The sequence below is a fragment of the Gopherus evgoodei genome, chromosome 13 (assembly GCF_007399415.2).
Source record: "Gopherus evgoodei ecotype Sinaloan lineage chromosome 13, rGopEvg1_v1.p, whole genome shotgun sequence".
In the NCBI taxonomy this organism is placed as follows: domain Eukaryota; kingdom Metazoa; phylum Chordata; order Testudines; family Testudinidae; genus Gopherus; species Gopherus evgoodei.
In genome coordinates this window covers 30305629-30317489 of record NC_044334.1, presented here as the reverse complement: position 1 = coordinate 30317489, position 11861 = coordinate 30305629, and the positions used below count along the sequence as shown (strand labels likewise).

General features: G+C 63.6%; 1 protein-coding gene across 4 annotated transcripts in view; it reads right to left on the bottom strand.

The window, feature by feature from the left end:
* Positions 1-217: 217 nt before the first annotated feature.
* The window catches only part of RASAL1 (RAS protein activator like 1), a 145797-nt gene continuing 134153 nt past the window's right edge, over positions 218-11861 (bottom strand). For all 4 annotated transcript variants that reach the window (XM_030582343.1, XM_030582345.1, XM_030582342.1 and 1 more), the window contains 5 exons: positions 9282-9419; positions 8582-8717; positions 7795-7915; positions 3830-3906; positions 218-2637 (listed from right to left, as the gene is read on the bottom strand). In XM_030582343.1, coding sequence (XP_030438203.1) covers positions 2498-2637; positions 3830-3906; positions 7795-7915; positions 8582-8717; positions 9282-9419 — 612 coding nt within the window. In that variant the 3' untranslated portion in view covers positions 218-2497. The remainder of the gene's footprint in view (positions 2638-3829; positions 3907-7794; positions 7916-8581; positions 8718-9281; positions 9420-11861) is intronic.

Sequence of the window (11861 nt, the reverse complement as noted above, 5' to 3'; positions counted from 1 at the left end):
TCACTAGCAGCAAAGCTCCCCCATTCACCTCCTTTCCCCCTTGAGCGCACCGCAGCCCCTTTCCTCCCCCTCCCTCCCAGCGCTTCCCACCCCGCTGCTCAGCAGCTGTCTGGCGGCGCTTAGGACTTTCTGGGAGGAAGGGAAGGAGCAGGGACGCGGCGCACTCAGGGGAGGCGGTGGAGAAGAGGCAGGGCAGGAGCAGGAACTTGGGGGAAGGATATGGAACAGGGGCAGGAAGAGGTGCGCCAGGGGCAGGAAGGTCGAGCACCCACCAGGCAGAGGGGAAGTTGGCGCCTATATTGGGCACCTAAAATTAGTGGACTTAATGCTTGTGAAGCCCTCATACTATAGCCATGAGAGCCGGGAAAACGCCCATGAAGGAACTATTCTGTCTCCAGAGAGGGGCTGAATGGTGAGCAGTAACTAACGGCTGGGACCACACACACAGCACTGAGGAGCAAACAAAATATTGGCCAGCTGCTGCTTCAGTGTGCATGGCCCCTCCTCTGCACAGGGCCCTGGGGAAAACAACTGTATGTGCACCTGGAACGGAAGACTGGCCCAGGGGGCTGAATTCAGGGTGCCTGGACCTCCCTATGTCCAGCACGTCTTAATGTTTGAGGGCTTCATTTGGCAGCTTTATTACAGTTCTTTAAACACAGTTTGTGTGTGTGACATACACAGAGAGACGCACAAGAGACAGAGAGGAGTGTGCAAATATATCTAGGGCCGTGGGCCATGGACCCTGGGTGTCTGTGGGCGATGGCTAAGGGTCTGCGACCGACTGTGACTGAAAACTGACTGAACAGCGTTCAGCTCTATATACAGACAACTGCTTTCCAAAGGGGTCCGCAAATGAGAATCACTGACCTAGGTTAAGTCCAAAGCCCCCTGCCCTGGGATAGCCAGTGAGCCAGTCTGCAAGATGTCTGCCCCCTGCCTTGACAACCACAGCCTGGCCATTTGGCACCAGCCGGGGCCCCCTGACTCTGTTCCCAATGGCCCATGCAGGCGGAAGTGCACGCAGCCACAGGCTGCCCATTTGCTAGCCACGGGGTGCAGCGAGCTGAGCGGACCAGTTGCCCCCTTGGTCAGAGCTTTGCCCTGGAGAGGGGAAGGGGAGCGCTCTGCTGGCACACTGCCAGTCTCACATTCCTCAGGGCTTTGGGCTGGTTCAGGAGCTCACATTTCAGCCGCACTCACCCCCCTCTGGCCCCATCACACCTCACCTTGCTCCAGGATCTGTCTGTTTATCCAGCCTGCTTCAACTTGGCTTCTTTGTCCTGCTCTGGCCTATTACCAGAGTTAACTCCGAGTGATGTAGACTTCTCCACATCTTGGCGGGACGTCCCTGGGGTAGCCCCCTTCGCTTCCTGAGCAGGACTTTGGCACAAGCAAAGAGGCACCCAGCTGGGTTTTACGCTCAGCCCTGTGCACGCAGGGCAGGCTGTGGGGCACCCAGAGGGGCGGTGCGGATAGCCACGCAGTGCACACATGGATGGAGTGTCAGGGCAGTGATTTAAAGGAGCACCCAGTAGATGCAGGGCCCTGGGTTCCACCTCCGAGCACAGCACAGGGGGCTCCCCACCCACTGCGCTCTAGGCACAAGCCATCATCCCCTGGGGAGCTGGAGGAGTTTAACCCTCCAGTGGCAGAGCTTAGATTTGCCACCACCAGGAGGTGCTGGGGAGAGCTGAGTTCATGGTGGCTGGCTCATGGGCCAGCGCAGGTGGAATTGGGGGAGAGAGACGGGCTGGCGGAGGTTGGCATGCAGGCCGGACAGCTTTCTGGTGCACAGCCAGGAGTGCTGCAGGGCCGCGGTCCGGCCCACGCGCGATTCCACCCAAGAGCCCGGCTCTTGTTCAAAGGATCATGGCTAGGGGCTCACTTGAGGTCTTCATCAGTTACAGACACAGAAGCGCCTCCCCTCGCCCAGTGGCCACGAAGGCTGGAATGTGGGGTGGGAAAGGCACAGATGGGGTGGGTGAGCTGTCTTTGGGAGCCAGGGGCAGGCTGTTTGCCACCCCCACACTCCTCTGGGACACCAGGGCAGCAGGCACTGGCTGGCGGCGCACAGGGACTGAGGTTCAGCGGGAAGGCCCTGCGTGGCAAGGTCAGGTACAGCCTGCAGGAGGATGGCACTGGGGCATGGGCACAGCTAACCTGCCCAGGCTGCGGATCCTGGCTCTGTCCCACAGGGAAAAGGACAGCAAGGAAGTTGGCTGGTGCTGTTCACGGTGTGGCTCATGGAGGGTTTCAAGTGCCATCTGATGGTTGATTTGGGCACTACAGCAGGCCGGGAGGCAGGAGAGCAGGACGTGCTAGGCCACCTCTGGCCTGAGCTGTGGGGTGCCCACGTGGCCACTGCCATCGCCACTCCCAGCCCAGAGCCGGTGTCTCCCAGCACCAGGGCCCACTCTCATGCACCACTGTCAGGCGGGCACGGTCCAACCGAGGCACCAGGGAGGGATGGGGTGGGGAAGGGGGAGGAGGCTTCTCAGGGGTGGTGAGAGTCATTGTCTGCCTCCTCCTTCTCCCGGCGCTCGAAGGCGCTGTGGGCACGCTCCAGGTCTTGTATGACGTTCAGCAGGCGGGCAGCAGCGGCCCTCCGGCGCTCCTGGCAGGAACAGCCTGGCTCTGCAGGACAGAGGGAGAGGAGGGTAGTGAAGGAGAGGGGCAGGCAGCCCGCAGTGCCCTTGGCAGGCACAGGCCTTGGAGCGGGCCCTACAGATCAGGGCTGGCCGGGCTCAGGTCAGACCCACATGCTCACTCCCATGCCCAGATCCCCGCTAGGCTCACTTCCCCCAGGCCAGGCTAGGCCAGCTAGCGCAGCCAGATCCTTGCCCCCCTCATCCCCCAGGGTGGCGCAGACCTGCCACCCCCGGCCCCCAGGGCAGCGCAGACCTGCCACCCCCCGGCCCCCAGGGCAGCACAGACCTGCCACTCCCGGCCTCCAGGGCAGCGCAGACCTGCCACTCCCCAGACCCCCAGGGCAGCGCAGACCTGCCACCCCCGGCCCCCAGGGCAGCACAGACCTGCCACTCCTGGCCTCCAGGGCAGCGCAGACCTGCCACCCCCCGGCCCCCAGGGCAGCGCAGACCTGCCACTCCCGGCCTCCAGGGCAGTGCAGACCTGCCACCCCCAACCTCCAGGGCAGCGCAGACCTGCCACCCCCCGGCCCCCAGGGCAGTGCAGACCTGCCACTCCCAGCCCCCAGTGCAATGCAGACCTGCCACCTCCGACTCCAGGGCAGCACAGATCTGCCACCCCCTGGCCCCCTGGGCAGCGCAGACCTGCCACTCCCAGCCCCCAGTGCAATACAGACCTACCACCCACGGACCCTAGTGCAGTGCAAACCTGCCGCCCGACTCCCAGGGCAGCTCTGCAGGGCACTGGAGATGGCGGCTCTGCAGTGCACTGGGGGTCCTAGCCTGGAGCACCCTCCTGCACCCCAAACCCCTCACCCCCACCTCAGAGCCCTCACTCCCTCCTGCATCCCAACCCACTGCCTCAGCCCGGAGCCCCCTCCCGCACCCTGACCTCCTCATTTCTGGCCTCATCCCCTCCCACAACCCAGCCCCCTGAGCCAGCCCTGTGAAAATGAGCCAGTGAGTGAGGGTTGGGAGAGCGAGCGACAGAGGGAGAAGGGATGGAGTGGGCAGGAGGTGGGGCCTTGGAGAAGGGCCTGGGCAGGGGTGGGGCCTAGGAGGAGGAACAGGGCAGGGGGTGGGGCAAGGGTGTTTGGTTTTGTACAAGTAGAAAGTTGGCAACCCTAGCCACAGGCCTGCGGCCCGTTCCTGAGTCCTGTGGCGGGGAGGGACCTCCGTACCTCCCTGGGCACGAGTACCAGGGCCCCTCTCCTGCTCCGGCGCCAGCCCCACATCGGAACACTCAATGTACTTCTCCCTGTGGAGAGAGGAGACACGCGAGTTCTTAGGGGCAGGGGCACCAGCTACTGTCTGTCCGTACAGCCCCACGTGCCAGGGAGCCCCCACCCCGGTCTGCATGCCAACCCCTCACCCTGGTCTGTACAGCCCCACACACAAGAGAGCCCCCACCCCAGTCTGTATGCCAACCCCTCACCCTGGTCTGTACAGCCCCACAGGCAAGGGAGCCCCCACCCCGGTCTGCATGCCAATCCCTCACCCTGGTCCGTACAGCCCCACACACAAGAGAGCCCCCACCCCGGTCTGCATGCCAACCCCTCACCCTGGTCTGCACAGCCCCACAGGCAAGGGAGCCCCCACCCCGGTCTGCATGCCAATCCCTCACCCTGGTCTGTACAGCCCCACACGCAAGGGAGCCCCCACCCCGGTCTGTATGCCAACCCCTCACCCTGGTCTGTACAGCCCCACACACAAGGGAGCCCCCACCCCGGTCTGTATGCCAACCCCTCACCCTGGTCTATACAGCCCCACAGGCAAGGGAGCCCCCACCCCTGTCTGCATGCCAATCCCTCACCCTGGTCTGTACAGCCCCACAGGCAAGGGAGCCCCCACCCCGGTCTGTATGCCAACCCTCACCCTGGTCTGTACAGCCCCACGTGCCAGGAAGCCCCCACTCCGGTCTGCATGCCAACCCCTCACCCTGGTCTGTACAGCCCCACAGGCAAGGGAGCCCCCACCCCGGTCTGCATGCCAACCCCTCACCCTGGTCTGTACAGCCCCACAGGCAAGGGAGCCCCCACCCCGGTCTGCATGCCAATCCCTCACCCTGGTCTGTACAGCCCCCCACACAAGGGAGCCCCCACCCCGGTCTGCATGCCAACCCCTCACCCTGCTCTGCACAGCCCCACACACAAGGGAGCCCCCACCCCCGTCTGTATGCCAACCCCTCACCCTGGTCTATACAGCCCCACAGGCAAGGGAGCCCCCACCCCTGTCTGCATGCCAATCCCTCACCCTGGTCTGTACAGCCCCACAGGCAAGGGAGCCCCCACCCCGGTCTGTATGCCAACCCTCACCCTGGTATGTACAGCCCCACGTGCCAGGAAGCCCCCACTCCGGTCTGCATGCCAATCCCTCACCCTGGTTTGTACAGCCCCACATGCAAGGGAACCCCCACCCCGGTCTGTATGCCAACCCTCACCCTGGTCTGTACAGCCCCACGTGCCAGGGAGCCCCCACTCCGGTCTGCATGCCAACCCCTCACCCTGGTCTGTACGGCCCCACATGCAAAGGAGCCCCCACCCCAGTCCATACAGCCCCTTCCATCCTGGCCCTGGTCTGTACACCCTCACACGCAAGCAAATCCCCCACCCCGGTCCGTACGGCCCCCCTGCCCTAGTTCCAGTCTGTACAGCCTCACACGTGAGCAACACCCCCCCCGCCTCACCGGGTCTGTACAGAACCACATGCAAGGGAGCCCACCATCCTGTACTGTATGCCCCCCACCCCAGCCCCGGTCTGTACAGCCCCATGCGCAGGGGGCTCCCAGTCCTGATGGCCCCGTGCACCAGGGCCCCCTCACCCTCGCCCCTATGGCCCCCTGCCCCAGTCCCAGTCTGTATGGTCCCACCTGGTCTGAACAGCCATGAAGGCAATGGGGCCGCAGCCCAGCTCTGTGAGCTCTCCTGATATAATGATCTAATAACCAAAGGTGAGAAGGGGTGTCCAGAGCACAGAGCTTGGGACCCCTCCCTCTCTCATCTCCCCTGGGATGTTACAGGCTCAGATTACTAGGGCAAGGTGTCCAGGAACCCACATAACCTGCTGGGGTTCAGGTCGCTGACTGGTTCTCCTGCCTTTTAGTCTCCTCTTGGGGCCAATTACGGGGCTGGAATGAGATGGAAGCGGCTCACCCCAGGGGTTCCCCCAGGGGTTGTCGCTATTGCCCCCCCTTTTCCCTGGTTCAGCTGCCAGCACTGAGGGCAGTGACAGGCTCTCACTCGAGATTCATCTGTGCCGCACACGAAGGGTGCTTGCAGTGCAGACAGGTCCAGCTGGTAATCCAGCAGTAAAGATGCAGCAGCATGGATGTCGGGGTGGGCAAGCAACCTGGGTATGTAGCCAGGGTCCTGACAGGCCTGCACTGGGCAGCTGCCCTTCCAAAGCCCGTGCATCACATCTTCACTGCTGTTGGGACCTACCTGCGCTGCCATCGCATCTTCCGTGGTGTTGATGGCCCCCATGTGTCTGTACAGCACCTTGCACAACAAGGCCTTGATCTACCTGTGGCCTCTACCACACTCCCTAACAGTCCCTCCGGGGCAGAGACTACATCTCGGTTCGTTGGGCCCCCAGGAATCCCTTCAGGGGCACAGGCTCGAGGCCTGCACACCCCGTGCTGGGGAGATTGCGTGGGCTCAGTGACAGAACCAGCATTTCCCACTAGCACGCCCGTCACCGCTCACGCTGCCCCGATGGGAGAACGCCCAAGATCCTGCATGCAGGCAGGGGAGACACCGGGCAGATGCGTCCCTAGAAACGATGATCAATACCCATGACCTGTGACAGCAGTACTTGTTATCTGTAGTGGGGCAGCATCTGCAGGGACCCCACTGTGCTAGGTGAAAACACAGAACAGAAGGATGGTCCCAGCCCTGAAAAACCTGCAAGCTACAGAAGGACGGAAGCATCTGTGCTGCAGAACCCTACAAAAGAGGAACAGGTGCAAGGCCTAGCACATCTGTCTGGGTCTACTCAGGTACGCCCACCACCAAAGCGTCCTGACTTGCTCCAAGCAGGGTTAGACAACACGACACGGATTGCTCCTGAGCTCTGGCTACACTACGGTTTCCACCTTGCTGCCAGCACCAATGGGCAGCTCCGGCTCCTAATTTCCCTAGTGTAGACAAGGCCTCCCTGCAATGGCACAGGATGCCCCCATCTGATGCTATGGGTAGGAGCTCTGGTGGAGGGCAACATCCCTGCAGGTCGGGACTGGAGGGAACCTTCCTCCTCAGCCCCAGAGGGAGGGGGCAGTTGGGGAAGAATCCCAAGATGCTGTGTGGGGTGCAGGGGATCCCCCCAGGCCAAGGAACCCCTTGGGCCATGGGAGGAAGACCCGTAACCCTCCTCAAGCCGCGACTGTATAAGGGCTTTCTCAAGGGTAACAATTTAGGGAGGGGAGACCTCTGGTGGTGGGAACTGGAAGCCAGGCAAGGTGAAATTCACCCATGCCAGGGGCCATCTGAAGCCAGAGGCTGCACTCCAGTCTGGCTCATGCCCTACTCTGAGGGTGTCAGGTTGGCGCTGCCCCCTACCGGGGGTGGAACAGGATGCGGGGGACAAGTGTTTGAGCAGGGGCTGATCACAGAAAAAAGTGGCGACTGCTGCAGGCTGAGATAACTGGGCTAATGATCAGTGCCAGCTGCAACCAAAACCCTCCTCCCCGGGAGATGGGGCAGGGGCTTCCCCCAGCAGCTCGCCAGAGAGACGAGGGGAAGGGGAATGGGATGGCAGTTAATAGCTCAGAGTTAATGCCAACAGCACCTGCAAGGGGGGGCAGCTGAAACCAGCCCCATCCCCTCAGAACCACCCTAGCTCCCCCCTGCCACGCCCTGAGCTCTAGGATTAGAACTCAGCGCCCCTCCCTGGGGCCCCGATCCTGTCCAGACAAGGAGTAGCCATGCTCTGGTGTCCAAGGAGTGTGTTTCGAATGGGGGAAAAGCTCCAAGGCCCAAGCTCTCCTCCCTGCCCCAGGCTCCATGGCTTCCCTACTCCATTGCAAGTCCCCCGCACCATGCCAGCCACAGGGTGACCACTGCCCCCACCATGCACAACTCCTGGCCATGGCTCTGCCCCCACCTGCCTGCACTGGTGTTACCCACCCTCATCCCGCAGCTGCACTGACCTGAGCTTGTCTCTCGCCAGCAAGAGCTGCCCGTACACCATCTGGGTCTCGGCATCCGGGTCGAGGGGGTCGCTCCAGTCCCCCAGGGTCACGGCAGAGTGAGTCCGGCTGCAGCCGCGCACTGGGGGCAGGATAAAAAGGACTGTTCCAACGAGCCCCGAGGTGCTGGCAGGAGGGGTTGCCATGCAGGGTACCGGGTGAGCCTGGGGCCCTGCCTGCAAGGGTCTAGGATCAGAGCGGGTCGCTCCTGACTAGCCAGTCAACCTCCAGGGAAGCCCTCTCCCCCATCTCTCCCAAGGCCATGGGTCAGGGAGATCCAGCCTTCCAGCCAGGTCAGGGCTCCCGCCAGACCACTCTGCTACCAGGCCACTGGGTTAACAGCTGCTTGGGGCTGATGTGTGGCCTTTGCTACCCTCCCCCAGGCCCAGGTGCTGTGCCAGTGGATCGAGCACTTGAGTGGAGCTTGGGAGACCTGGGTTCTGTTCCCGGGCCTGCTGGGTGACCTTCGGCAAGTTATTTCCCTGCCCTGTACCTCGGTTTCTCATCTGTGCAATGGGGGTAAGGCTAGTGCTGTCCTGTGTGAAGTACTTTGAGCTGTGCAGGTGCAATGGACTGGGTGTTATCAGGGGGAGGGGGCCTGGATCTCCCAACCCTTAGATGGCCCCATCTATCCCCAAGCGGAGAAGCAGCAGCATAGAGAGGTCTCTGGGTCGAAAAAGCCCCTTCCCTTGCCAAAGCCCAGTGGGCTGAATTTGCAGCAGCCCTGTAGCTGGCAGGGGCCAGTTACCTGTGCGGTCGGGCTGCAGGCAGCAGGTCCAGCGGTTGCCCCGGAAGGCACCCGGGTGGCAAGAGGGCAGCATGTGTTCATTGCAGATGCTGGCCTTGCGGATGGCCGAGAGCCACTGGTTCAACTCGTTCACATTCTGCTGGAGACAGGGGAGTCTCAGCCACAGAGGATGGCGCCGCATCCTCCCCGCTCCCCCAAGAGTTCTAGTTCTGGCTCCAGCCTGCTGGGTGACCTTGGATAAGTCCCTCCCCCTTTGGTACCTCAGTTTCCCCATCTACACCTCAGCACAGACTGTTCCAGGCTGCAGTGTGATCCATGGATTGGATAAGACTCATCCAGATTTTTACCCCCTCTTTTTTTCTCATGCCATGGTCAGCTTGGCAATGGTCTCAGTTAAAGTGACGGAACAGACCCTCTGCTGCCCCTGCCCGACAAGCCCAGCCCGGCAGCTGGATGGTACTGCCCAGGGCTCCAAATCTCAGGGGCCCACTGACACCACGGTCGCACCAGGGGCCACCATGGGTTGAACTAACGCACGAAGGCCCCCAGGTGGGGGTCCTGCCAGGCCCTGTCCTCCACAGAGCTGGCCCAGAGGGGACACTCAGCGCACACTGGGCAGCAGGTGGTGCTGGCTCAGCAGATTGGTGACCACGCTGCCAGGGCCCTGCTGCACTGGGCCCCCTCCCTGGCAGGAACTCGCCTTGCACTGGATGTACATGGTGTGCAGCTGCCCTTCGTTGTCCTGTGTTATGATCTGCATCATGTGTGGCTGCTGGAAGGCGTTTTCATCCACCCTCTCCACGGCGCGGATCCGCTGGATGGGGATGGAGGAGCGAACCTGCATGAAGAAACATTGGGGAGCTCAGGGCTCGTAGAGCAGGGGGAGGGCCGGTGGGATTATGGGGCGCTGGCAGAGCTGGGGGGAGGGGGAGCCCAGGCCTGGCATAGTAGCGTGGGAGGGAGGTGTACACTGGGACTGAGGGGTGCTGGCAGAGCTGGAGGAAGGGGGAGCCCAGGGCTGTATAGCAGTGGCGGGGGGGGTGGGGGGCAGACTGGGATTGAGGGACGCCGGCAGAGCTGGGGGAAGGGGGAGCCCAGGGCTGGTATAGCAGTTGGGGGGGGCAGCTGGGATTGAGGGATGCCGGCAGAGCTGGGGGAAGGGGGAGCCCAGGGCTGGTATAGCAGTTGGGGGGGGCAGCTGGGATTGAGGGGTGCTGGCATTGCTGGGGGGAGCCCAGGGCTGGTATAGCAGTTGCGGGGGGTAGCTGGGATTGAGGGGTGCTGGCATTGCTGGGGGGAGCCCAGGGCTGGTATAGCAGCACAGGGGGTGGGGGGATAGAGGGATGATGGCAGAGCTGGGGGGAGCCCAGGGTTGGTGTAGCAACAGGGGCGGGCTGGTGCAGGGTGGGATTGAGGGGTGCCGGCAGAGCTGGGGGAAGGGGGAGCCCAGGGCTGGTATAGCAGCATGGGGGGAGTGCACACTGGGATTGAGGGGCGCCAGCAGAGCTGGGGGAAGGAGGAGCCCAGGGCTAGCATAGCAGTGGGGAGGGGGGATTGAGGGGCACTGGCAGAGCTGGGGGAAGGAGGAGCCCAGAGTTGGTATAGCGGGGGGGGGAGGGGCGGTGCAGAGTGGGATTGAGGAGTGCTGGCAGAGCTGGGGGAAGGGGGAGCCCTGGGCTGGTGTAGCAGAGCAGGGGGGTGGAGGGATTGATGGGCGGTGGCAGAGCTGGGGGGAGCTCAGGGCTGGTGTAGCAGAGAAGCGGGGTGTGGGGATTGATGGGCGATGGCAGAGCTGGGGGGAGCCCAGGGCTGGTGTAGCAGCACGGAGGGTGGGGGGATTGATGGGCGGTGGCAGAGCTGGGGGGAGCCCAGGGCTGGTGTAGCAGCACGGGGGGGTGGGGGGATTGATGGGAGGTGGCAGAGCTGGGGAGAGCCCAGTGTTGGTGTAGCAGCACGGGGGGGTGGGGGGATTGATGGGAGGTGGCAGAGCTGGGGAGAGCCCAGTGTTGGTGTAGCAGCAGGGGCGGGCTGGTGCAGGGTGGGATTGAGGGACGCCGGCAGAGCTGGGGGAAGGGGGAGCCCAGGGCTGGTATAGCAGTTGGGGGGGGAGCTGGGATTGAGGGACGCCGGCAGAGCTAGGGGAAGGGGGTCCCAGGGCTGATGTAGAAGCGCAAGGGAGTGGGGGGATTGATGGGCGGTGGCAGAGCTGGGGGGAGCTCAGGGCTGGTGTAGCAGAGAAGCGGGGTGTGGGGATTGATGGGCGATGGCAGAGCTGGGGGGAGCCCAGGGCTGCTGTAGCAGCGCGGGGGGTGGGCGGATTGATGGGCGGTGGCAGAGCTGGGGGGAGCCCAGGGCTGGTGTAGCAGTGCAGGGGGTGGGGGGATTGATGGGAGGTGGCAGAGCTGGGGAGAGCCCAGTGTTGGTGTAGCAGCAGGGGCGGGCTGGTGCAGGGTGGGATTGAGGGACGCCGGCAGAGCTAGGGGAACGGGGAGCCCAGGGCTGGTATAGCAGTTGGGGGGGGTAGCTGGGATTGAGGGGTGCTGGCATTGCTGGGGGGAGCCCAGGGCTGGTATAGCAGCACAGGGGGTGGGGGGATTGAGGGATGCTGGCAGAGCTGGGGGGAGCCCAGGGTTGGTGCAGCAGCAGGGGCGGGCTGGTGCAGGGTGGGATTGAGGGGTGCCGGCAGAGCTAGGGAAGGGGGAGCCCAGGGCTGGTATAGCAGCACGGGGGGAGTGCACACTGGGATTGAGGGGCGCCAGCAGAGCTGGGGGAAGGAGGAGCCCAGGGCTAGCATAGCAGTGGGGGGTGGGATTGAGGGGCACTGGCAGAGCTGAGGGAAGGAGGAGCCCAGAGTTGGTATAGCGGGGGGGAAGGGGCGGAGCAGAGTGGGATTGAGGAGTGCTGGCAGAGCTGGGGGAAGGGGGAGCCCTGGGCTGGTGTAGCAGAGCAGGGGCGTGGAGGGATTGAGGGGCGCTGGCAGAGCTGGGGAAGGGGGTCCCAGGGCTGGTGTAGCAGCGTGGGGGGTGGGGGGATTGATGGGCGATGGCAGAGCTGGAGGGAGCCCAGGGCTGGTGTAGCAGCACGGGGGGGGTGGGGGGATTGATGGGCGGTGGCAGAGCTGGGGGGAGCCCAGGGCTGGTGTAGCAGCAGGGGGGCTGGGGGGATTGATGGGCGGTGGCAGAGCTGGGGGGAGCCCAGGGCTGGTGTAGCAGAGAAGGGGAGTGGGGGGATTGATGGGCGATGGCAGAGCTGGGGGGAGCCCAGGGCTGGTGTAGCAGCG